A 24,647-nucleotide genomic window follows, 5' to 3' on the forward strand; every position below is an offset into this window, starting at 1 on the left:
CTGCCCCCTGCATACATCCCTTCCCAGCAGAACGACAAACAAACAGTGGTGCTCATTACTTAAGATATAATAAGCAATGCAGATTACAGGGCTGTTCCAAGAAACAAAACTGCAAAACTGTGCAGTTTTCTATAATCACCTCTCCAAAGACAGGTACCCAAACACCCTCCAAACTTTTTTGGTTTGAGTAAATCTTTTTACAAAGTAATCTGTATGTCATGTTCCTTCACACTAAACCTGTATAGTGCCAGAAACACTACCTGTAAAAGTCTGTCATATGGTTTTAAACCTCCCAGATCACCAGGGCCAGCTGGTCGAATGTTTTTAACATAGACTCCTTTTTCCAATAAACCATCTGAGACACTGAACCCAAAGTCTTCTCCATCAGAGTCCTTGTACAAAGTTACCTGTAGAGGAGATGTGACATGATGAGAAGGGAAAAAAGTTTGTCCCCATTTCTACAAGCATTAGGCAGGCTTTCTACCTAGGACAGTTTTGGTGATTTTTTCTTTCCTCCACATTAGAGAGATCACTTATCTACTATTTGGTACTTACAGTATTAAAGTTGTCCCCATTTTGACATTATGCTAATATCTCAGAAGCCACCTTATACTTCAGTAATAAACAACCCTTTTCACTCCTGCTTGTCAGATGGAAATTTGTGGTATTTAGCCCACCTTTTCTTGTGTCACTTTTTGAGTCTTATTGTTTCTCTGTTCTGTAACTGCAAGGATCTGAGTACAATTTAAGGCTTAGTTTTGCTTCAGGTATGAAGACCTAGCCTCAGCAACTGGTGATGTGTCTTCCAATAAAAGGATGAAGGCCATCATCACTGGAAGCTCTAGACAGCCTGACTGTGGCTAGGCTGTGCTCCACCCTGTAAAGCCTAATCTCTGAAGTGCTCAGTATAAGAGTTATAATGCAATCTTTTAAGGAAATACAAATAAGGCTCCTTCTGAAAGAGCTTGCAGGCAGTGTTCTTACAATTACATAGCCATGAGGTGGTCATTCAAAAGGAGGGAGCAGAAGATAATGAAACTGTTAGGAGAAGGTTTTTCAGGTGTTCAGAAGACAAGCCCTCACAGATAGTTTTGTGAATTTGGCTATTTGACAGATAGAGACTTCTATATAGATAAGCAGCATGCTTAGGGGCTTTTTCCTCTTGGTCCTCCCTCACATCAGGAGCGCTGACCTGTGCCAGTAAATTGTGTGAGTCAGGGATGTGCCACCTGGCACTGTGCACAGATACAGCTGCACAGTCACAACTGTGCTTTGACTGCTGTAGCATCTATCACCTTGGATTCAAAATGCACTGGTTTTATCGTATCTTGGCTGATAAAAACGACAACATTAAGTGTTCCATAATTTTATAATGGCTTGGTACAAGTAATGTTCCGTGTGCTGCATCCTTGTGTGTGTGCCAGCCACTGAATTCCTTCCTGATGTTTCTGAATTGCAGAATCATTCAAAATTGAAGGGGACTTTGGGAAGTCTGTAGTCCAGTGTCCTGCTCAAAGGAGTGTTTAAGGTCTTTGCCTTCTTTTTCCCCATCTTCCCCCAAGGTAACTTCTTGCTGAATCTGTCGTATGTCCTCCATCCCAGCATGAATTTTAGGAGTTTATGGGCATTTCAGCTATGGAAAAACGTATCTGAAGATTCACAATAATTCATCATAAAATGATTTTAATTTGTATCAACAGCTGCTGTATCATCAGGACTCTGGGGAAATTCTAATAATTTGTTATGAACAGAGGCTTTTGTTTGTGATATCACAGCATGTCTAACATGGCTTTGATGTAAAGTATGTTTGAAGCGGCTACAAAAGTGCTGTAAGACCACCATTCTGCAGGACTAAAAAAAAATAAAGCAGGGAGATACGTTGTACTGACAGATTTGTGTGCACTTTAAGGCAGAAATTAAAAATAACTAGCTCTGGACCAGGACCAAAATTCTCTTCTAGCAAAGTAACTTTTTTTCCCTCACCATCACAAAGAAGAGCTTCAAGTTAACTGCTCTTAAAGAAGCCTTGAAAAGTTCATGTAGAAAAGGGATACCATGCCTAAGATAAGACTGAAAATAGTCTTTACTGTTCTAGCACAGCTGGCACAATTTTTAAAAGGAACTTCCCCTTTCCACTTACTCCTTTTCCCCTTCTTCAGGCACTGGAGTCAGTGGAGCTGGATCCAGCCCCAGATGAACTACAAAAGCATATGAAACAGGGGACTCTCTGAAGTCATCTAGACTGCATTCTTGTCCTAAGGCAGGATCAACTGCACTTAAGCCATTTCAGAGAGACATTTGTCTGCCCCATTTTTAAAAATCTCCAGTGATCGAGACTCCACAGTCTATTAAAGTAATCCCTTCCAGTGCTTCAGATGTTTTCCTTGGGTCTAAACCCTTGCTAAGGCTTAAGCCTGTTGGCATCCTCAGAGAACAAGATCACTTTATTCTGTCTTTCTCTGCAGTGATGTGAAATAAGACTTGTTTTTCTCTGGACCCTATTCATACAGTCAACATCTTTCTTTAATTTTCAGACCCCAAACTGGACACTATTATAGTCAAGAATTTCTCAAAGCCAAGCTGGAGTGGAGAACAGTTCACCACAGATGGCAGTCCTATTAACATGTTCTATGATAATGTTGGTTTTTTTTCCTGTTTTTAGTGAGTGATCTATTAGCAAACAAAACACATACCAATTCAGCTCTAGAGATCTATAGGAAGAGCCATTCCACATTAGCTCACCTTAACTTGTGTCTTGTCTGTAATAATACACATGCTACTTCCTGCCCACCTTGAGACAAAAAATGGAGCAATTCAAACAATAAGGGGCATGAAAGTGGAGTTTTGCTGTACATGGTCAGTGGGAAGTTATTGCAATGGAGTAGGCAAGGCAGGGGGCAAGGAGGGGCACAGAACTTGAGGATGGTCATCCAAAGTCTTTTATCAATCACAACTTACATATTTCAAAATATTTTCTGGTTTTTGTGGTTCTTCAGACCTACAGATTCTAGATTTTTACAAACTGTTTCCCTTATGGCTATCTTCTCTTGACTTTTGCTATATTTAACAGGAGCTTGGAACTTAAAGAAACTGATGCTTACTTCAGGGATGAGGTAGCAATTAAACTTTGTTGCATGTTTGACAGCTGTCACATTTTTTAGATGGAAGTAATCTGCAGAGAACTTTCTTTTGTATTAGAGGTTATAGTTTTGGGGCTAATTCTTCTTAGGGCAACATATATTCTTCAAAGAGAATGTCTGATAAAAGCCCTGCTATCTGAAATACTCAGTTTCCATTTAATAATGGGTATGGACAAAACCCTACCACAGGTTCCTCATCTTCACTTGCAGCAGCCCTCTCTGAAGGGAATTAAACGGCAGACAGTTCACACAACACCTAAATCATGCTGGTTTATCTGTACTGCTGATCACAACTCTTTGCAAGGTTTGATCTCAATAGCAAAATCTCCATTTGGGTGATTTTTTAGACTTTTAAATTTACGTCAGGAGCCTAAGGGAAAAAGTAAGTGGAATTGGAAATTTAATTCATATTTCATAAGCAATTAAATAGTTACAAATTTAAAACACAAGCTCATACATTTTGAGTCTGTGCCTATGCCTCTTCTCCCTCCCAAATCTATGGGAAAATGCTTAATTTAAATTCATACATCTTGCTCAGATCAGCTATTGAGATATTTTAACTGACTGTAATTTTAGGTTAATGACTACTCGCAATAATAATATTGAAAAATTATCTGATCCTAGTGCATATTTTTGCTCTCAATGTGTGCTCTAGGAAACTTCTAAAAAATGGTCTGCTATGATTTTTAGAAAAATATTAATCTATATTATTACCTAAGTAGATAAAATCATTAAAGGCATTCATTAAATTTGGGTACTGGTATAGCAATACAGTATCCAGCTAAATTAAATGTTATTAAACCATCTAGAACAAATGTTTGAAGAGATTTGTAGGACACTTAATCTCAATCCTAGTTTCCTCAGGACAAAGACAGTTCAAGTGCACAACTGGTGAATGCATTGCTGTGAAGTAAGAAAGAGCAGTGAAGAGCTCAGGTTACTTTGCTGCACAGCGAACTCTGACCTGTGGGCACAAAGGCTCTGACTCAAGAGGGACACAGACTCATCTCACTGACAGAGAGGAACAGAGGCACCTGCCCTGCCCTGCCCTGGCCAAGACACTGGGAAAGCTCAGCAGCACGTAGTCAGGTACATGCTTGAAAATCTGCTGAGGGAGGTCTTAGACAAGCTGTTTCTTAGCTTGTATCTCAAAACTGCTTATACCATCACAGTTTTCCAAATCTTCCTATTTTTCAGTGGCCCAGCTAATGCAGACATTTGCCTGCAGAGGGAAGAACACATTTGCCAGCAGGAGGATATATGAAAAATACTTCAGCCAAGGCATTTCCCTGACAGTGAAGTCATTCCTGCGGCATTGCAGCTCCTTTGGAAAGTTATGACTGGACAAGCTGTCCAAGAGAACAGGTTATTAGTGTTAAACTAGAGGTCTAATACAAAAATGAAGGAGGAGAGAGAGAGTCACAGGCACACTGCTACACAAGAACCAGTGGGAAAACTAAGAAGTAAGAACTTGCTAGGATGGGCATGAATACAAAAGCAGTTCATGCTGCCTGGGCTAACCTGCATGTGTGATCACAGGGCTACATGCTCACTTTGGGGAATCAGACCATTAGATCCAGTCACTAGTTTCTATTTTTCTTGAATGAATGTAAGGATTTGGAAAATCCTTGGTAGAGGTTCAAATTTTAGATTTTTACAGAGGAAATTACTCTTTTCTGGGTGAAAACAGACAGTAAAAGCAAACTCAGCATCACTTCAGCAGACAGGATAACTGAGTATATTGTCTGAAGAAAACCTGGAAATTACTCAAAGGGAAGGTCAAAGCAATCTTAAAAATAGTCAACTGAAGCAAGAGAAAGCTCATGGACTGAGCTTTGTATTGTATTGTATTTGTACTGCCCAGGACTCTAACAGCTCGTCACTGTCACAGAATACCACTGACTCATTAACAGAAATCTGACGATGCCTTTCCAGGCAAGGATTTATTTTAACATGAAAGGCTGGTTTTGTAATCCAGAACTGTGCCTTTGTTGAATGTGAGCACACTGTGAAATGCCTACTGGCATAGTTTTGTTTTATATGTCACATTTATTCACCTCTCAGAAAAACAGCACAGTACCTAACTCCAGTAATCATTTCACATCAAGCTGGAAATATGAATAGCTTAAAACTATGACAACACATCCTTATTGATCATTTACACTGGCACTGAATTCATTTACCATATATGAGATCAATTCTCTACTACCTTCTACAAACATTCATTTAGCCCATACTCAGTGAGTCCTTACCTTGCTGAACTAAACTGAACTACAGACTTAACTCAGGCAAACCACAGGGATTAGAAACCAACACAAATCTCTTGAGAATGACCACGTGATGTATTAATGAAGTTTCTCATGTTCTGCCTCCTTTCTGGAAATATCTAAGAGCTTCACGAGGAAGATGGGTGCAGGAAATGGGATGCTTATTTGCACCAGGGAGAAGTGCATTAAAATCTCCCTCGAAGTTTTGGAAACTGGTTGCTGTTATGGCCTCACTGGACTTGAGACCTAAAGTGGCAGGGTGTTTGCTGTGCACATCCAAAGACACTTTATCCTGTACTTCCTTGGAGTGGAGAACCACCTCTGTATCCCCAAGTGATTTCAACCATCTTGAGCTGTGAAAAGTTGCCTAGACTGAAGATCATTTATCCTTTTTAGAGCAAAGGAATTATAAAGAGAAAAGAAGAAATACCTAATTTGAAATAACATTCAGTATTATGTACATTAAATCACTTCTATTTGATTCAAAATTAGTGTTAATTTGAAAAAGGACCAATGGGAGCCCCAAACCCTCCTGAGTAATTTCCCAAAGAAATGTATTTTCTAGAAATTAAACTTTGCTTTCTTAATGAACACATTTTGCAGAGAAGAGTTATTGGTCCTGTCAATTCAAATTAGCAGTACATGCTCCTTTCAAAAAAACAGTGCCTTTTGGGGATTTATTGTAAAATGAAATAGTAGACAAGGATGCATCTTATTCGTTTGTTTTCCCCCATAAGGATCTATCATTAATGTGTTTGTAAGAACTAATATGCATGGCCCCCAAATTACATCTGTGGAGTCATTATAAAAAGTGCTTACTGTGTTGCCATATAATTAGAGTTTCTAGGCTGAATACATTATTTGAAAGCTGTCAGAAGAAAAATTACAGACCTTGTGTAACTCCACAGGAGTTGGTGACATGATTTCTTTCATTTCTTGCTTAAATTTTCTCAGAACCATGGACTTTCTCCCCACATCAGATGGCAATGTGTTGCTACGAGTAGCTTGACTGTAATGTGGCCTTACAGAACTTCTCTCCTGGAAGCTGGCTTGTCTTCCCAGCTGGTTACGAGGTTGTGGGTTTTCATGATTCAAACTCATTGTACTTCCTGACATGATTGTGGCCTAGAGCATTAATGAACAGGTTAATTTGTAACAGAGAATGTGGGTTAGGTAAGCGGTTAATTCATAGCAGTAGGAAAAACACCTCTATTCTTTGTTAGAACACAATCACTCAGGGCACAGCAAAAGGCAAGAGGATAGATGTTCAATCTGCTTGCAAGTCACTATAAAATAAAGGACCACAACAAAACACAACAACAATATATGAACCCTATGGGCAGAAGTTTTCAGATGGCATTTCAAACTAAAATACTGAGCACTAGAATGGCTATGCTTGTAAGCCAGTCCCCTGGCAGACTGAAGAGTGTGTAGTGTAATTGCTTATTTTAAAAATATTCTACACATAAATAAAATTACATTGAACTTGTGGCATAATTGCATTTGTTGGAATTGGAGCCATAGAAAGGCATTTACAATTCAGACTGTGTGTGCAAGGTAAAAAAATGTGAGTCAGCAGAACATGTAGGCAGCTCTAGAGCCAGCATGGGCAGAGTGCCTGGATACCACCCCAAGCTGGGGAAAACTCAGTGCAAGTAAGCTCACTGCCTGGAAAGAAACTTTGCATGAGATGCATATTGCAAGAGTGACTGCCTTAGCTCAGAACTAATACTGGCCCTGGCCTCACTGCTGGTTTTAATCTCAGTAAAAGCCAGCCTTTTTGTTTTAGATGCAAGAATACATGGAGGATGAAATCTTGAAAGATGAGGATGGGAATCACCTCGTCCACTGGGTGAACAGACTAACTTGCAAAGCACTGGAGCACTGCAAGGAGCCTTCTCCCTTGTGAAAGATTTTCTGCTTCAGGGAATGGGAGGCAAATGCACTTTGCCACAGCCACTGCAGGGACAGAGTGTGCTGAATTTCCTATTTATTATCTCTTCTGATGGACAAGTGGAAAGGGAAATTTAAAGACCATAACCTGAACTCTGACTGGAACTGGATGCAGGCAGCCTGCTTGCAAGTGAGAAGTAAAAAATAAGAGCAAAACAGACAAATAAATATTTTCTTATGACTCTGAGCATGTCTGTCACTCTTCCTTCTCACAGCTCCAGCACTACTTTCACTATGAGATAATGGATTGTAGCCATAACACTCTTTTGTGCTCAGTAATGACTGATATTACTGCCTGATAGAGCAAAAGCAGCCAGAGGACTTGGCAAACAATGGCCTTCTTTGCTCTTTGGCTGAAGACCTTGAAATGAAAAATGATAAGGAGTCCTTGGCTATGCCATGGCACTTCATAAAGTAGAGGCATGGCCATTCTCAGCATCCTGTCACACTGAGTGAGTCTGACTTTCTGTTCAGAGCTGGAGGTTGTGCAATGAGGCAATGCTATAAATGGTACATCTACAGTTCTGTATTTCACTTTTGTGAACGGCTGAGGAAAATCCAGTGTGTTGAAGTTACTGAATTTTGGTCAGCATGGATGACCTATTTCTCTTTTGGAATTATCTATTTCCATATCCTTTTATGATGCTCTGAATACTGAAAACTGCAAGAGAAGCCTGCAGTACTGAACCATATATAACTATGGAATTAAACCAGTATAACATTTTCTCCTACATTTCTCTGGTTTGCAATAACAAATACATGAGAATCACATTTTGCTATCCATACATGCAATACAAAAGCCATATATCTGAGGAAGTAAATTAATCTGAACTGAAAAACTTTCACCCAGTTATGCCATTCACATTCCTCCTGGCTGCTAAAGGACTTTATATAACATGAAAATGAAAATGGGATTCTGCCAGTTTTGCAGCTCCAGGAATTTAAAAGAACATAAAAGAAAATATTTTAGGACCTTTCATTCTGTAGCTTTAATTGGCAGTATAACTGTAACTGTTCTGATTAGGTAACTTAGAGAAAAGGTGATTAGAAAAATAAAGACTCCCAAGTTACTATGTTTCTGTTTCCTTCCCTCTATGCATTCAGCACAATCTAACACAAAGCATGGTTAGATTTGTAATAAACTTAAGGATGAAATATGAAAATTTGATAAATTGTGAAGAAATATCTGTATAACAAACATTTCTCACATTGGCAGCTTCTTTTTCTTTCAGAGTGGTACGACTATAGGTAAACACTTTGAAAAGCTGATTTTCTTTTATGTTCATCTTAATCAAATTAAGTTTCAATTTAAAAGACAACCTACAACATGCTAAGAAAAGCTGCATGAAGCGTCTGTCAGAGAATGGAATGTATTGCTGCAGGAAGATTATGCCCACTTAGAAGTTCTGTGCCATTTGCTGCCTGTACAGACAGCACCGATGGTAATGCACAGCAGAAGCTGCAAGTCAAAAGCACTGGGGTGAACATGTTTATAGAATTTGGTTGCATTGCACAAAAGAAAACAGCTCTGGTTAGGGGGTGGGGGAGGCAGCTGCACAAGCAAAAATATAAAGGTAAAGGGTAGGTACCAAGAGAGTCATGTTTCTCAAACACAGACGCCTGTCAGCCTTGTCCTGTGGAGAGGGGTTAAAGCTTTTAAATGAATTGGTGTGATTAGTGCAACTTAAAAGAAAAAAGGAGAAAATAAAATGAATGTAAACTGAACCAAAACCATTATATTTCTCTATAATCGGAAAGAAAGGTTAAGATTGTTCTACCTCTAGTTCCCTCAGAATTCCTGACTGGCCACAGGTCTCTAAATCCTCCAGAGCCTGAGACCAGAAATTTTCCTCCTGGTCAGCCTCGGTGTTATCATGGGTACCTGTGAAGCTAGATTTACAATGAGAAGTTAAAAAAATGTGGACGTTTTCCCCCTTTAAAAATATATATTACACACGTGCCTTGCCACAGACTGCAACTCGGATGACAGAACGTTATGCAGGAGAGTGGGGGAGAGTCGCTGATCAGAGAGGCTGGATGGACATGCAGAGCACATGACAGACAAGCCTTCTCATAACCTGGCAGTCACTAGCAGCTGGCAGGATCTGAGCAGCGAGTTGTTCAGTAAGGAGATAAATGGATTCCAAGAACAATTCAATACACATTTTTGCTGGATTGAAACTGGGACCTCCCTATGAAAAGTAATGAATCAACCAGTAGCTGTGTGTGGAGCTGCTCCGTGCAACAAATATTTGCAATAAAACCTTTCAACCTCACAGACTTCTCCCAGGCAATATGGAAAGAGTCCTAATTTTTTGCAAACGTTTTGCAAAAGAGGCTTGGTGGTGCTTTTTACCTGAATCTTTCAGCCTAAGCTGCATTTATCATTATCTATTTAAGCCCACCTGACTGCCGTAATATAAACTGCTCCAATCGTTTCAAACATGAACACAATGGGATGCCATTTTCAGGGATGCCATTGTCTTGTATGGAAACTTAGTTCTCTGGTGTTTCATAAATGCACCAAAGCCTTATCACAAGCACTCCAGAGCAGAGGCTGGTGACAGTGATGCTTAGGAAAGTTGCTCAGCAAGTAAGGTCTGATAAAAACCACCAACTGTGGGCTGTGGTGACACAGCCCAAAGCAACATCTTTTCAGGGTATGTGTGTATACAGGGAGGGAAGCAGGAGGTTTTTTCTATCTTAGCAAGGGGAAGCAGCTCAATAAAGGTTCACACAAGCATCAGAGCTGCTGCATGGGAGAGGGCTGATTATGTGAAAGGCACAGGGGAAGAAGGATGAGGAAGGAAAGTGACAATTCGCCCTTTTGGTGGCAGCAAGCTGTTACTTTGGAGCAGCAGCCCATGGACTGCAGCTAGTGGTGCTTAACAGCACATAAACAGAGCAAACACCATTATGGAAGCATCTGAGGCCTTGCTTGACAAACAATGTATTACTGAGAATAGCGTGAATGTAATTCTGTTTACAGAATAGCTTTTAAATAGGAGTATTGCCCAGCACAAGAGAGGACAGCTTGAATGCTTCACACACATGATACTCTGCCTCAGAGATGCTTTCTTACAGCTACAATCAGTCAAGCAGACAATGGTCAGCCATTTCAATCTCTTATTGCAATGATTCTCCACCTAGCATCAGTGTCTCTTCTAAGATATTGCAATAGATACAGCAATGGCAAGAATACCTACTCAGATCACAGATGCAATTCCTCCCAGGCAAGACAAGAAAGTATTTAAAACATGATTTTAGAAAGATCCTTGACTTCTGAAATTACCTTTTTCAATAAATCTGTGTAGTTCTTTCAATAGCCAGCGTTGAATGTAGTCTAATTTATCCATTACAATTGCTATATTGTATATTAATGATATCAAATGGAACTTAAGCTAATGAACAGGATAATTTGAGGCAATTGTCTGTGACAGCAAAATCTGAATTTCCCAGAACTGGAGGTTCATTACTTCTCTGACTTCTGTGAAATATAAAATCATGATGCCTCTGTGTCTGGACCTCTTAGCTGAAGTAACTTCTTTTTCTGCTCTCACCTCCTCTTTTCCTCTTTCTCTGAGTCTTTTCTCCTGGTGTGTGAAATCTCAACTTTTGCATCTTCATTACAACCAAATGAGTAATTTGTAGCTGAGCTACTGCACCAAAAAACCAAAAGAGGTACCAAAATAATTTATCCAGATGGCTCTTTTTATCTGAAACCTGAGAGATTGATTTTAAGTCAAATACTGTTTGACCCATCATGAGTATATTTGGTTTTCTGATGCTTACTCGAAGAGCCATCAGAAATTCAGATGCATAAAAAGTCTGAAGGCAAGGCAGTAAATGAAGGACAGATAATGAAGACATGGGTGTCTATGACTTGGTTCTCATTGTCATACGAGAGACAAAATCTTTGTGTTTTTTAGTTTTTTTAATCCAGAGTTCTTGGATCTGGAAGACTCATTCCTGTAAGCATTGTTTTAATGTGTAAAACATTTTCTCTGGAGCAGGAACTGTCACACACTTGACCTATGTGCCAGTGATAGGCAGATACCAGGCTACAGAGCAGTTTGAGCTCTCTGGTTTCATTTGCTTGCCCACTGGAATTTCCTTGTCACTCAACAGCAAGTTAACATGGTGTTTTCTGCTTTTACCCTGTTTTTCTGATTTCAGCTGTTTTTCCTTTCTTCCCCCATCCTCTCATACCCCCCACCTCTGCCTCAGCCCACCTGGATCTCACTTTTATGCACTTTTTGGTTTCCTACCTGGAAGAAGTATTCCACTCTTCCAGCTGTCCCCCACCTTTCCTTTGCCCTCCAGAGGCACCTTTCCACAGCTTTCCCTCTTTCTTCATGCTCCTGATGCTCTCTCCACCTGATCTTTCTACAGATGTTTGCTTTAAATGGTTTTCTTGATTCTCTCCCAATGTCTCAGTCTCCTTCTGTTGCCACATATTCTTGGAAGCTGTGCTACACAAAATAAAGGTAAGAAAAAATTACTTTGTTGTGCTAGAGAAGAAGGTAAGTTGTTTAGCCAGAACTACAAGAGAAGAGGTGCTTTTCTGGGGATCCCTGTAACTGGCTTGAAGAGCAGACATACTCTGCTCAAATACCTTAGCACTTGGGACAGGAACACCATCAGGTGTGGCACAATCCATTTTACCAATACAGCATTAAAATAATCTTTATTTTAATTTGTATTGCATCTCTCAGGTGTAAGTCACATTGACAAGCAGAACAAGACTCATTATTGTGCATACTTTCTGCTGAACAGTGCTTTAGAATGGCAATAGAACACATGCTTTTCATTTACAGGATTCTGTATTTTACAATCCAGCTCCTTGATTCACTGCTCATCAACTTTTTCAGCCCATTAATTACATAGCTACAAACCAGTAGGTGTTCTGGAATCCATGGCTGCAGCTCATTTGAGAAAAAAATATGGGCTGTAACTGCAGATAAAGATGCTATTAAACTAAAGCTATTAGGTTACCAAGAATGGGCAGTGTGAAGGAAACTAACTCATTTCCTTATTAAACATTGCCCACTACTAGACCATGAAAACTGCCAGTCTGCTTCTGCAGTAGGGATCAAAGCTGGATATGGACTGAGGTTCACACTTACCCAGATCTTAGCTGTCATCTTGCCAGGCTTGTCTCCAGACAAGATGCCATAAAGCCATGGGCTATATCAGAGGGTTTGTCATTCAAGTTCTGAAAAGCAGCATCTGAACTTTGCCTTGATTTGTATTTCAAAGGTAACAGACTGGACCTTATGGATTTACTTATCCAGTAGGTTTATACAGGCACAAGGTTTTCTTTAGTACTGAACTTTAATTTTTCACAGACTGGGATTTCAGGCTCAGTGTGCTGGTACACCAAGAAAGTGTATTTCTCATGAAGGACATGCATGTCTGCAGGTCCTGAGGGTGGGCACAAAGAGCACAGAAGTCTCTTTAACTGTGATGCCTGTCTTCCCATATCTGAGGAAGAGCTCCTCTTTGGCAGAAATAATCCAAGTCTCTGCAGTGGATGCATTAACAGATCCAAAGAAAGAGAAAAGCTTAGAATAGAAAATAAGAGTCTTTTGGTTCTTTCACTATCTCCAAGAATTGTGAAGTAATTTTTAAATTTTTTTTTTCTCAGGAATTTCTTTGGTCTGCAGACAAATTAACTGAAATGTAGATTTACTTCTCAGGAGAGGAGGAATAAATGCATGGCAAACTACCATAGGTTTGGACAAGACATTTGTATCTGGATCACTTTTTACTCCTACTGAATCTCTCCTCCTGAATGTGGATGTCTTAAGCATTTACAGAGGAAGACTGTAATTTGTGCTTCTTTGCCCAAACCAAAATGAATTTTCATAGAAGAGAAAAGATTAACACACCAGTTGTCTTTAGCCACATTATCTGTAGGTTTATTTTTGTGGAGTGGAAAGCAGATCAGATTTTTTCTGAAACTTGCCCAGGGAAATGCCCTAATTTTTTGTTTGTTGATTCTTAAGGGATAAATGTTGTGTTTTATTGGCTGAAGTAACTGGAAATAAACATATGTCTTGGTTTTGGCATCATAATCCTCCATAAAGATCACTAGTCCACCCCAATTAGTTTCATGAAGTACACTGTATCTCATTTTTAAAGGAAGAGCTAGTATAGCTTCATCAGAAAAACATTATTTCATTCAAGACAGTGAATGTTCATTTTTTAGGCACTGCTGCAGCTGCAAACCAGAGAACAGGCAGTGGTATGGGAACTTACGTGCTCGCTGCAGGTCGATCCCACTCGTCATCACTCAGCCCTGTCTCATGAAATGGGTGGTTCCGGGGTTTGCTTGGAGGGGACAAACTAGTCTGCTTAGGACTCCTCCATTCATAGGCATTGAAGTTGTATCCTGAAGCCTGATAGGTGTGTCCTAAAAAGATGAATTACTAATTTACAGCAATGCATATGCTGAAATGACAGGAAAGCACATCTCTGAAGCTGGGCTCTCAAGAACTGTTGGATTCATCATTGTTGCCTTTTTTCTTTTTCTGTTGTAGTCAGATTATTTGACCTTGATTATGTCTGCAGCTTCTCCTGTGAAAGTCCACTGAAAGCAAAATCTTAAATATATCTAACACTGTTCTCCTACTGTTATGTCTCAGCTGCTTCTGTATTTAGTTCTGGACATAGCCACAATTCATCCATTTCCAATTTGACATCCTACATTGAACAGCAGTTAATAAATTACATGTGTTAAATACATGTTAACATGGTCATATAAAACATATGCCCAAAATTAAAGCTAAGTTATTAAGAAAGCTGCTCCAGATGTATTGAAAAAAGTTTGCAAAAATGCATTAAAAAATCCCAAGGATGTGGCTTTTCACATGCCCTTTTGCTAGGGCTCTGAGAGCTCAGGAAAGGCCTCTCAAAATGGGCACATTCCCAGGACCAATACACACCATCTCTATCACCCATTTCTAAGTGTCTCAAGGCTGTGCACATCAGATGGCTTTTATACCTGAAGGGTATATTTCTGGGTGTTTTTATCATACTAGCAAAGCAGGTATTACTTCAGTAGTACTTCTTTAACCAAAACTAGGTGTACTTTCAATTCCAAGTAGGAACCAGTTTCCAAGTGATGTATCAAGATGAACACATGGATCAACAGGTCTCAAGCTGATGCTGATCTAGTAAGCAAAATCCATTATGGCAGAACTGATATACATTATATAGATATATAAGAATATATATATACAAACATATATATGTATGTTTGTTTCACTTTGATATATTCCTTCTCTAGCTCCACAGGTTGATGTTTTTTGATGTGCATATTGGATTAGGAAGTACTATTTTGTTGATGACTAACAATTATCACTGCTGCCACCCCTCTAAAGAGGGTAATTTGCTTTCATAAATCCGTCTAGACCTGTCTCCCTCAAATCCTGTGTAACTACAGAGCTGTGAGTATTTTCCAGCAAACTAGCAGACATTAACATACTCCCAGATTCTAGGAAAGGTATTGGTTGGGAAGATATGAGTGCTGTGTGGTGAAGGATCTGATTAGTAAGGCAGACACATAATATAAAGGTACAAAATGAGATATTAATTCAAGGAGAAAAAAGACAACTCACCAGCATTAAATTGGTAATTAATAGGATAAAGCATTATCTGGTGCTCCAGAAACATCCCCCAAACTCCTCAGCTTGCTTAGTCTGTGCTTATTGCCAAGAAAGGATTGGAGAAAAGCCAAACTCAGTTTGATGGGTCAAGGCAAAAATCTGTTTACACTCAGGCTGTCTAGCAGAGGTGCCACTTATCCAGCCAAGTCTGGGCTGATTTTTTCAAGGGAGTTAAAAAAAAAAAATCTGCTTTGAGATACTGGTCCAGCTTTGGCATGGCATCTGAATCATCAGGACTCTGGAAAGCATTCTGGGCCTCAATCCTTTCCACAGCTGAACAATTTGCTCCAAATATCATGAATTCATCCAGAAAATGAGAATTACCATTCTTGCACTTCTTCAGCAATACTTCTCCTTAGAACTTAAAAATATCAGAAGAAAATCTAATATAACTTCTTTTGAATAACTGACCAACACAGTTAAGAAAAGGAGTTAAATTTATCCAAATTCTACCTCCCATAAAAATTATTTAAGGTAAGGATCTATCTTTCCAAATACCTCCCAGGTTATGGGAATACAGGCTTTACTATGGAAATAACCATTTTAAAAGGGTTAAATGAAACACTGAAGCTGTGTATAAGTCACTTTTCTTGTTCTCAAGAATATTACAAGATGTCTATATCCCTCCATGCCTAAATAAACATGTGTTACAAATGGAGATTATTTGAAAATCCTATATAAATCAAGTCAGAGAGAGATAAAAAAATTATCATTATGGAAAATCATGTCTTTAAATAGAATGATTGTTTTTGACAGCTGAAAGTTAGATGTTAATACTGCAGGAATGAGGAAGAAGCAAAAGATTTACAAATCATAAGCAATGACTAATGTTGCCCTTCAGCAGTTTATAATAAATCTGTGGTCATTTAAAAATTAATGCACATGGGCATCAAACTCATGAACATCTCCAGAGTGCTCTGTGCCTTGCATTGATCTGTACTTGAAGGATAAACTCATTTAGTTGTGGATGAGCTATGGACCAAGCTATTCAGATGTCAGTAAAGTTAACAAAAGCCTGTTAATGTATTGATAAATGCTTTGTAAGACATCGCATCCTCATGAAAGAATGAATCTGAGGCCAGCCAAGTGTAAGAAATCATGATGCCTGCTGATGTGGGTGGTCATAATGAGACAGCAGCACATTACAAAGTACAGGGTTAAACATTAGTACAGATAAAAGAGTTCTCCTTAGGGCAAAGGAAGGTCAACCATGAATGCAGTAATTCCTGCTTTAAATGTCGATTGTATTTTTGACAGTACCTTGATTTCCAAAGCTGGTATCAATACCAGAGCCATCCCATGACTCTACTGCGCTGTCAACACTTGGGACTGTAGTGGAATAGATGTCCGAGAGCTTGCCAGATTTGTGTGCAGCAGAGGTTTCATCTTCAGCATCACTCAGTTCACTCACGTGACCCACTGGGACAGAAAATTTCTTGGGACTGGTAGCTGAATAGGATTATATAAAAAAAAGTGTTGATCCTTGCTCTACTGCAGTTCTGAGAATCTGCTTTTTCACTCCTGACACAAAGCTTTTCCATGGATGGCTTAAATGCTTGTTAATCTGCAATAACACACGCATTAAGGACCATGGATGGTAGCCTTGGCCACACTCACCATCTGTTTGCTTCTTGATTTTCAAGGTGACAGTTTCTCCTGCCATCTGTAATAAATGAATGGCTTCACTCAAAGGTTTTCCTTTCAGACTGCTACTATTTATTGCTAGGATTCTGTCTCCTATGTGAATTGCCCCAGTCCTACAATAAGAGAGAGAAGTAAAACATTGAGTAGAGTGTAAAACGCAACAAAGGCAATTTCTTTGCATTTCTGGAGCTTAAAAGGCTCATCTCCCTTTCTTTCTTTCATTTCACTTTTATTGCTGTTACAGAGTAATTCTTTTGTTAGAAATGCTTAAAGCAAGTCACCTTTGCTGTAGTGACAATAGCAGAGCTGAGGCATGAAGATGTGGATTTCTGTGTTATTGTGACAGTTGAGTTAATCACCTGCAGGATGATCACTGCAGCCCACCTGTTCAAGAGCAATCTCAGACACCTCAGTAAGTCTGAAATGAGTCAAGTTTCTAGAAGCCTCACAACATAAATAAAAGCAGTTTGAGCAAGTAGCCAGTATTTCAGAAACCTGGCCTTCAGGATGGGTCAATCAAGAAAAGAAAATAAAATATTTTTGTGTAACTCGCTGTTGGTTCTGGCTGCACGTAATATCATGTTTTGTGTGCTCTAAGCTCTCTCTGAGACCACCACCAAAGATACAAGTTTCAATGACTCAATCAATGTGAGACACAGGTGACAAAAATCTTTGCCATTTTCATTATTCTCTATCTATCACTTACCATGAGGAGCATTTCTGCTCCTCTGATAATGCTTTCTATGGTGTATGCAAGGGCACATACAGACACAGTGGCAGATAAGTGTATGCTAAGCTCAGATAAACTTGGACACATGAAATGCTTTCTTTACTTATTGTACTAAACAAGGCTATTGGTTTCAAAAGGCTGCTAAAATGTTCCTATAACTGAGCAGTTTGACTGATTCATTTTCCTTGGTGATTTATAGTAAGGACCACAATCCTCTGCCTTGTATAGTGTGTACAAATACATTGTGTTCAGATATTGTTCATGCTCCTGGGCTTGGCAATGATCAAAAAACAACAGCAAAAAGATTATAAACTCAGATTTGGAGAATTATATGAAAATTAATTGCTAAACAATGAAAATTAGCATCTTTAGGTAAACAAAATGAATCTCTATCTTGACAAAGAGAACATTTAAAAATAATTTGCTTTCCAATTTACCTTTCAGCTAATCCTCCTTTCGTAAGGCTGGAGATGATTATGGGATCAAAGGGCTCTTCAGTACCAGAGATTGTAATGCCAAGAGGCCCACCATAGCGCTTGAGCTCAACAGTATAAATAATTGCTCCAGAGCTCTCCTGTTCATCTGCAATAAATGCCAAGGGGATGCAATTGGTTTCTTATGAAAGAGGGAATGAAAAAAATAGCACTTTCAGTCTAGTGACTGGTAATGAAACAACATTTTCAAAGGATCATATTTCAGATACAATTCTTAATAATATTCTACTGGATTATTTAAAAAAAAAAAAAGGAATTACCAACTGTGCAATTTTTAGTTACCAAAACCTGGACACAAATTAACACAAAAACTCTCCTCATTCTGTTAAGACAAAATTTTACTCTCTTAAAAATTTTTAGATCTTTAAATACTGATAACTCATCTGTCTCTTGAACTGAATGAAAGGTACTTAAAATTAAATGTAGTTCAAAAGTTTTAAACCCAAACTTCCTTAAAAGAATTCTGGGAAAAGTCAAAAGTCATTATAGGATGAGCAGCTGTGTTAGTAAAGGAATCCATGTTTTTGATGGACATGTTTTAAACGTTTTGTTACTGAATCAAAGACATCTTCTGAATACTGAATTACCACCTAAATTGAATAATAAGTCCGTTAGATATTATTTCATTATACTGCACAAAGTCATCTGCATTTTTTAATTTTGAAATTTTATCTCACCGAACAATTATCAGAACTGGAGAAGAATCCATCACTGAGTAAGCTTAAATACAATGTATTTCCTTAAACAATACTCAATACATATTGCACCAACAAGAAAGATGACTGCATTTATACAGTGCCCTTTCCATATTATTAAAAAACCCAACTGCAGCAGGAGAGCGATCAGCTGCAGCATCTTTGAGTTGTGAAGTAACATTTTAAAATTTAAAATGCCAGATTTCTCCTCAAATCAAAATAACAAGTGCTTTCTTGCTCATGTTCTGATATTGGTATTCAGCTAGGATGACTGGTCTGGTGGGGAAGTTTTCCTAGACCTGTGGGTAATGACATTTTGAACAGTTCAGTGAATGTGGAAAATGTCTAGGATGCACATCCCATAAATGTTACTACAACTAACTAAGTTAGAAAATTCAAATGTTACCATTTCTGTTCCTGTAGATAGAAAAGCTTAAAAAGGAAGAAATAAAAAAAATAACCAAACCCACCTGCACCACTAGCAAGGTTCAAAGAGTTGCTTTCTTCCACTACTGAATGTGATACTTTAAGCAGAGCTGGAGGAACACTAATATATTTGAAACTACTTTGCTTCTTCCCAACTTTCAGAAAAATTTGGTCTTTAGCTCCCCCTCACCACTGCTCTCTACTATTCCTCCTTGCTGTCCATGTACAGAAAATGGCACACCCAGAGAATCAAAGAGAAGAGTTACTGGTATTTTTTCAGCACAGAGTACTCGGATTTTCATGCCTACTTGGGGCACTGCCTTCAGTATTTTGGCACAGCTCACATCAACTGCCCTTTCTCTGACATGCTCTTTCCAGAAGCACCCAACTCCCAAGACAGCACTGGAAGCCTCTGGCTGGCATGCAGTGGGCTAGCATGAAAGCTGCCACTGCACAGCAGAAAACAGCAGCTTTGCTTGCTTAAAGCATTTACAGAACAACCACAAATCCCCTGGGATCTAATGCTGGTACTGTTTATGCAGCTGTGGCATGGACATGGTACAAGACTTCAACTGAAGGATGAAAAGTAACCTGCCAAGATAACTGAAAAGGTAATAGCCAGTACTTGCTAAGGGTTGGCACAATACTGACATTTCTTTACTATAAAAGCAAAGTGAGTACAAAGTTATTAATCTTCAGCAGCTCTGCCACATGAGAGCTGGACTCACGAGAGTTGTAACTTTTTGTTACACCTTTGCTACTGTTATGCCACTGTTTCCTAAATATTTTTTCTCTAACATTTCAGGAGACACTCATTTTTAATTTCAAAGCACCTAAAATCTGCCATAAATACTTTCATTTACGCTTTGACACTTAGTCTAACTGTGACAAGAATAATTTGTATAAAGAATTTTTTTCTGTAGGTTTCTGAGTAGCTGTCCATTTACATTTGAATCTGTTCAGTTACACCAGTCATGTACACCAGTCATGTCTGGATAAAACACTGTAGTTGTCTGAGAATCTTGATATAGGTATATGATATAACTATGAAACAAGCAATGTGAATGTGTGAAAGAAAACCATGGTACAGGAATCCCACTGAGACTCAAATCTGTACCAGACACCATAGTGTGCAATACCAAAGAGAGCAAAGATCTTATTTTACGTGGGTGAAGACTGAAATCCACATTGCAATTACAGCAACAATTTGCACAAGGTACTAAATGCATTGGCCTTTGCTTTGTACTGATAATACTGAGAAGACACTTTGTTTGCTTTCAAAATCAATTAGGAAGCAGGAAGAAAGAGGAAAACAGAGTTCAAGTGCAATTCTAAACACCACTTCAACAGTTGCACTTAATTTCAAATAATAAAGTGTGGCAGGTTGTGCCTTTTTGCTGTGGGATTGCATAGAGCTCAAAAGAAGTGAATCTGCAGTTTGTACTTTTGTGTAATGCTGTAATACAAACACCAGCAATAACAGCAGTTGTAACTGCCTTACCTCCTTTGCCACTACAGTGCATAACAGAACTCACTTCACTATCTCCAGGTAGAAATTCTGTTCTTATGGAATCCATAATGGGGAAGATACAAGACTATTACTAGGTGTAGGTGTACAAAACTATGGCAGGTCCATTGTTCCACTGAGCTGATCAGACATGGCTCCTCCATCAGACATCCAGCACAAAGCGTAAAGTACTACTTACCATTGAGCATGTGAACAGCTGTACTGAAGTCAAATTTTAAAGTTTATGGACAAAGCATACACTACACCACTTTGCTGGAGAAATGAGGCCTAGGGATCCATGCTTTGCTAGCCATTACTCCAGTCTCAAAAGCAGAGAAAATTCCAATACTCTGGTAAGAAACAGATCAACTTTATATGGCTGCACCTGAGGGCAAATTGTCTTTTCAGAAAACTGAAGACCAAATTTTGCAGTGGAGCTCCTGCAGGCAATATAGCCAGTGAGAAAATTCAAAACTTTATATACCATTAAAATTCTTTTTAGGTGATGTTTTCTGATTATCACAAGCATAAACTAGACATGTTTAGGAAAAACATTTCACTAAAATTTAAACGTAAAAGAAATCTTGTGTTCTAGAAATCCTGAAAATACACATGAATCTGCAACAGTCATTGCAAATACCGGAATTATCTTCATCTTTGCGGATCTTTAACTTTACAAGGTCTTCACAGTGCTGAAGGATCTGGACAGCATCTTCCATTGAGCAATTGTCAAGTCGAATATTATCTATTGCCAGCAACTTATCACCCAGTTCAAGTGTCCCAGTTCTGTGAACAAGCAAACAAACTTACATGAAACTCTAGTAATATTAAAAGAAGGTATCTTAAGAGGTATAAACATTATTATTGAAATAAGATGGATTTTTAAGACAATTATTTCTTAATATGGATTTTATTTTCTAACTGGTTAAAAAAAAAAAGGTGCAGTTTCTTACAAGCTCTCTCTGTTTAACTTGAATTTGGCTGGTTACACACATAAATAAATTTTTCCTGGGAGCTCCAATGTCTTACCTGTGAGCAACACTTCCTTTCTTGATATCAGAAATAACCAGAGGGTCCCCTGGTTTTCTACTTGATGGAGCTGTAATTAAGAATATATACAGGCATTTATTTTTGTTTCTAGATACGCAGATCAACTAGTTTTCCCCATAAATCAATGAATGTTTCATATACATTATTTAATTGTATTATATTCCTTCCCTACCCCTATATTATATGTACTTTAAGTACAAACAAACACCAACAGCACATTAGCAAGACTGGATACTCCTCCAAAATTAGAAAATTTTGAAATTGTGGTGACTAGTATAAAGTGAATTTAGCCTGACATGTCTGAAGTTGGGTTAGACCAGGACTGAGTCATGTGAAGATATCCCAGTACAGCTCCAGTGATCTATCATAAAATGCTGTGTAACTATAACACATAAGGAAGATTTTCTGTCATTAGAATCTTTCAGCACAACCACTAATGATGATATTTTTCCAGAATAAATCCTGTTTTACTATATCCCTGACCAACAGAGCTGCTTCTGGCAAAATATCTAGTGGGCTAGTCCACATCCTTTCCATCAACTTCTGTCCTGTCCAGTGCTTAAGGCCAAAGTATGAAGATAATGCTTCCTGGGTGAGAAGGAGGAATCTACTTCCTAATAAATGGGATGCTGAGGACAGTGGACACACCCCCCATTGGGCTGACAGACAGTTACCATGTTTGCACAGGTGTAGCTTCCATCACACAAATGTTTCCTTCACTGTAACTCACTGCTTCTTCTGAAGCAACCTGTGCCTCTTTGGATGAGTAACCTTTACACCCTTACTGCTGCTGGGCCTTAAAAACTCCCACTAGTCCTCTCCTTGCACACTTAACTCATCTTGTTTTGGAAGTACCTAACATTAATGGTCAATTTTCTATCTGTCCCTCATGGTTAAAAGGATGCTCTGCTGTTCAACGCCAGGCATTGCAACTCTTTACCAACTTGTACAAAAGTATTTGACAAATTTCCTTTGGCCAGGAAATTCACTCATCAATTTTGCTTGACCTTTAGCTGCCTAGGAAGCAGTTAAATACCCCAGAGGAAGACAACAATGATCACAGACTACTTCCAGAGGACTGTTTCTTGGAGTGGCTTCACTGAATGCATTGTTTTAGACAGTTCATCCATTTGCTGACAGAAGAATGCACTGAAGATCTGATATGGCAAGCAGTGGGCTTAGAACTTGAGGGTGATGAAGACACATTTTTAGACAACTGTGTGGCATATGCTGTCTACCTCTGGGAAGAATTATCACCCACAGCAGCTCTGTCCAGGAGGTGCTCCATGTGGTGAACACAGACTGATTTTTAAGACTGTTAACAAAGAGTGTGCTGATATTAAAACACTGCCATATGGTATAAGGCTCTCAGCTCTCCTGAAAGCACTAATGGGTTTTGCACATTTAGGGTTCTTCAACTGCCCCAGGCTATTTCTGCTCTGTGTACGGAGCCCTCTGCATTCTTTCACAAAAGGTACTTTTCCATTAGGCTCCCATGCCTGAACTGACAATCACCCAAAAAGCTACCCATATTGGAAGATCACCTACAAAATCCTGATGTCAGTTACTTTAGCAGCTCATGAATCTTTTCTTTGATGCAAAATGACAGATCTTCACCTACAGCAACCACATGGTAAATTAATAATGACATTTCCAACACAATATGCTAACAGGTCTTGTTAACCTTAGCTGCCCTCACTGAGAAAGCCTTTGAAAGTCCAAAGGAACTGCTCAAGAACTGCTAAGTAGCCATATTTCAAATGCAATGTCTCAAAAGTCCAGAAGACAGACACACAAGGACTTTCAATATTTTTAGAAATCTGTCTAAAACAGCACACTTTCAGGAAATGATTATGTTGCAATTTAGAGAACAATAATTAACTCTTTGCAAGATATGTCATTTTAGTCACTTGTTTCTCATGTTTTCATGTCATGGGTCAAATATATGACAATTCCATAATTTACATGAATCTTTTGGATTTGTTTCACCAATTAGTATCTTGTTAAAATTTTAGAGTATCACTTTGGTGATTTCTTTTTTTAATTCTATGTTTTTACCCTCTTGGTTGCCTTGCTCTGAGGTTATATGCTACCCACTGTACAATGTCTGCAGTCTATGGTTTGAGTCTTGAAATGCTTAAGAAAACAGTCCATTATTGTTGAAAAAGAAGAGAGGAGGAGCCAAAATGAGGAGAAGACCACAGCTCAAAGTGCAGAGCCAAAAAGTACATGTGGATGCAAAGAGTATGACATTGCACACATAATTATCAACGCTTCAAACGGAGTCAGTGTGAACCAGCAGTATTTTGTGAGTTACCCCGGGCTATTACTGGGTCTGGAGGAGGAAAGCCTTTTTGTAGGCACCAGCTCCATGTGAAATGAATCCCCCCACACCGAAAAGCAGACACACCACACTTGGTTTTATTATTGTTCAATGCTCACGACATACTTACTACAAATTACTCAAGTTGTGTTGCAGAGATAAAATCATTAATTTCCTCCTGATCTTTTGTACTTTTTGCACATCACCACAGCCTAAGATTGCCTCCCAAACACTGGTGAACAGATGCTGCCCCCAGCAAGAAGATTGAGTACTATTATCCTGATTTTACAGATAAGGACAGGAAACACAGGAACATTTAAGTCAACATATGACAGTTTTCGGTGAGCACTTTGAGATATCCATGCCTTTATTTCTCACAATAGTTTGTAGAACAGCTTCTATGTCCAAAACACAATTACTGTCATTTTCAGCAACAGCTGCAGATGAGCAGCATTTCTGTGAGTGCAACCCCATGATCTCAATGTTTCTGCATAAAATCACGCAGCCACCTGTGGAAAATCTGCACCCCCAGCCCCCAAAATTACTTGTCTCAGCACAAGTCTTTTGCAGCAAAAAGAAAAACCACCCTAATTTCTCCAGGGTAGCATTAAACCACTTTGACCATGAGATCGCCTCCTTTGTCTTTCTGCATTGCTCCATCTCACTCATTATGCAGCCTCCATCCCCTTTGTTACACACCATTGTTTCCTCTCTCCCGAGAGAGAACAAGAGTTCCAGTGAGAAAGCA

At 38.9% G+C, this 24,647-nt stretch overlaps 1 protein-coding gene across 8 annotated transcripts in view; it reads right to left on the reverse strand.

Annotated features, from left to right (window-relative positions):
• Positions 1–24,647, reverse strand: part of GRIP1 (glutamate receptor interacting protein 1) — a 314,298-nt gene that overhangs the window by 2,655 nt on the left and 286,996 nt on the right. For 5 of the 8 annotated variants that reach the window (XM_085044549.1, XM_085044560.1, XM_085044545.1 and 2 more), the window contains 11 exons: positions 21,556–21,625; positions 21,167–21,312; positions 17,842–17,986; positions 16,648–16,787; positions 16,291–16,479; positions 13,622–13,775; positions 11,629–11,832; positions 9,139–9,250; positions 8,950–8,994; positions 6,299–6,532; positions 261–407 (listed from right to left, as the gene is read on the reverse strand). In XM_085044549.1, the coding sequence (XP_084900675.1) occupies positions 261–407; positions 6,299–6,532; positions 8,950–8,994; positions 9,139–9,250; positions 11,629–11,832; positions 13,622–13,775; positions 16,291–16,479; positions 16,648–16,787; positions 17,842–17,986; positions 21,167–21,312; positions 21,556–21,625 (1,586 nt within the window). The remainder of the gene's footprint in view (positions 1–260; positions 408–6,298; positions 6,533–8,949; positions 8,995–9,138; positions 9,251–11,628; positions 11,833–13,621; positions 13,776–16,290; positions 16,480–16,647; positions 16,788–17,841; positions 17,987–21,166; positions 21,313–21,555; positions 21,626–24,647) is intronic. The other 3 variants (XM_085044547.1, XM_085044546.1, XM_085044552.1) reach the window with 2 other exon arrangements.

The sequence above is a fragment of the Lichenostomus cassidix genome, chromosome 1Aa (assembly GCF_008360975.1).
Source record: "Lichenostomus cassidix isolate B80296 chromosome 1Aa, HeHo_3.0, whole genome shotgun sequence".
Lineage (NCBI taxonomy): Eukaryota > Metazoa > Chordata > Aves > Passeriformes > Meliphagidae > Lichenostomus > Lichenostomus cassidix.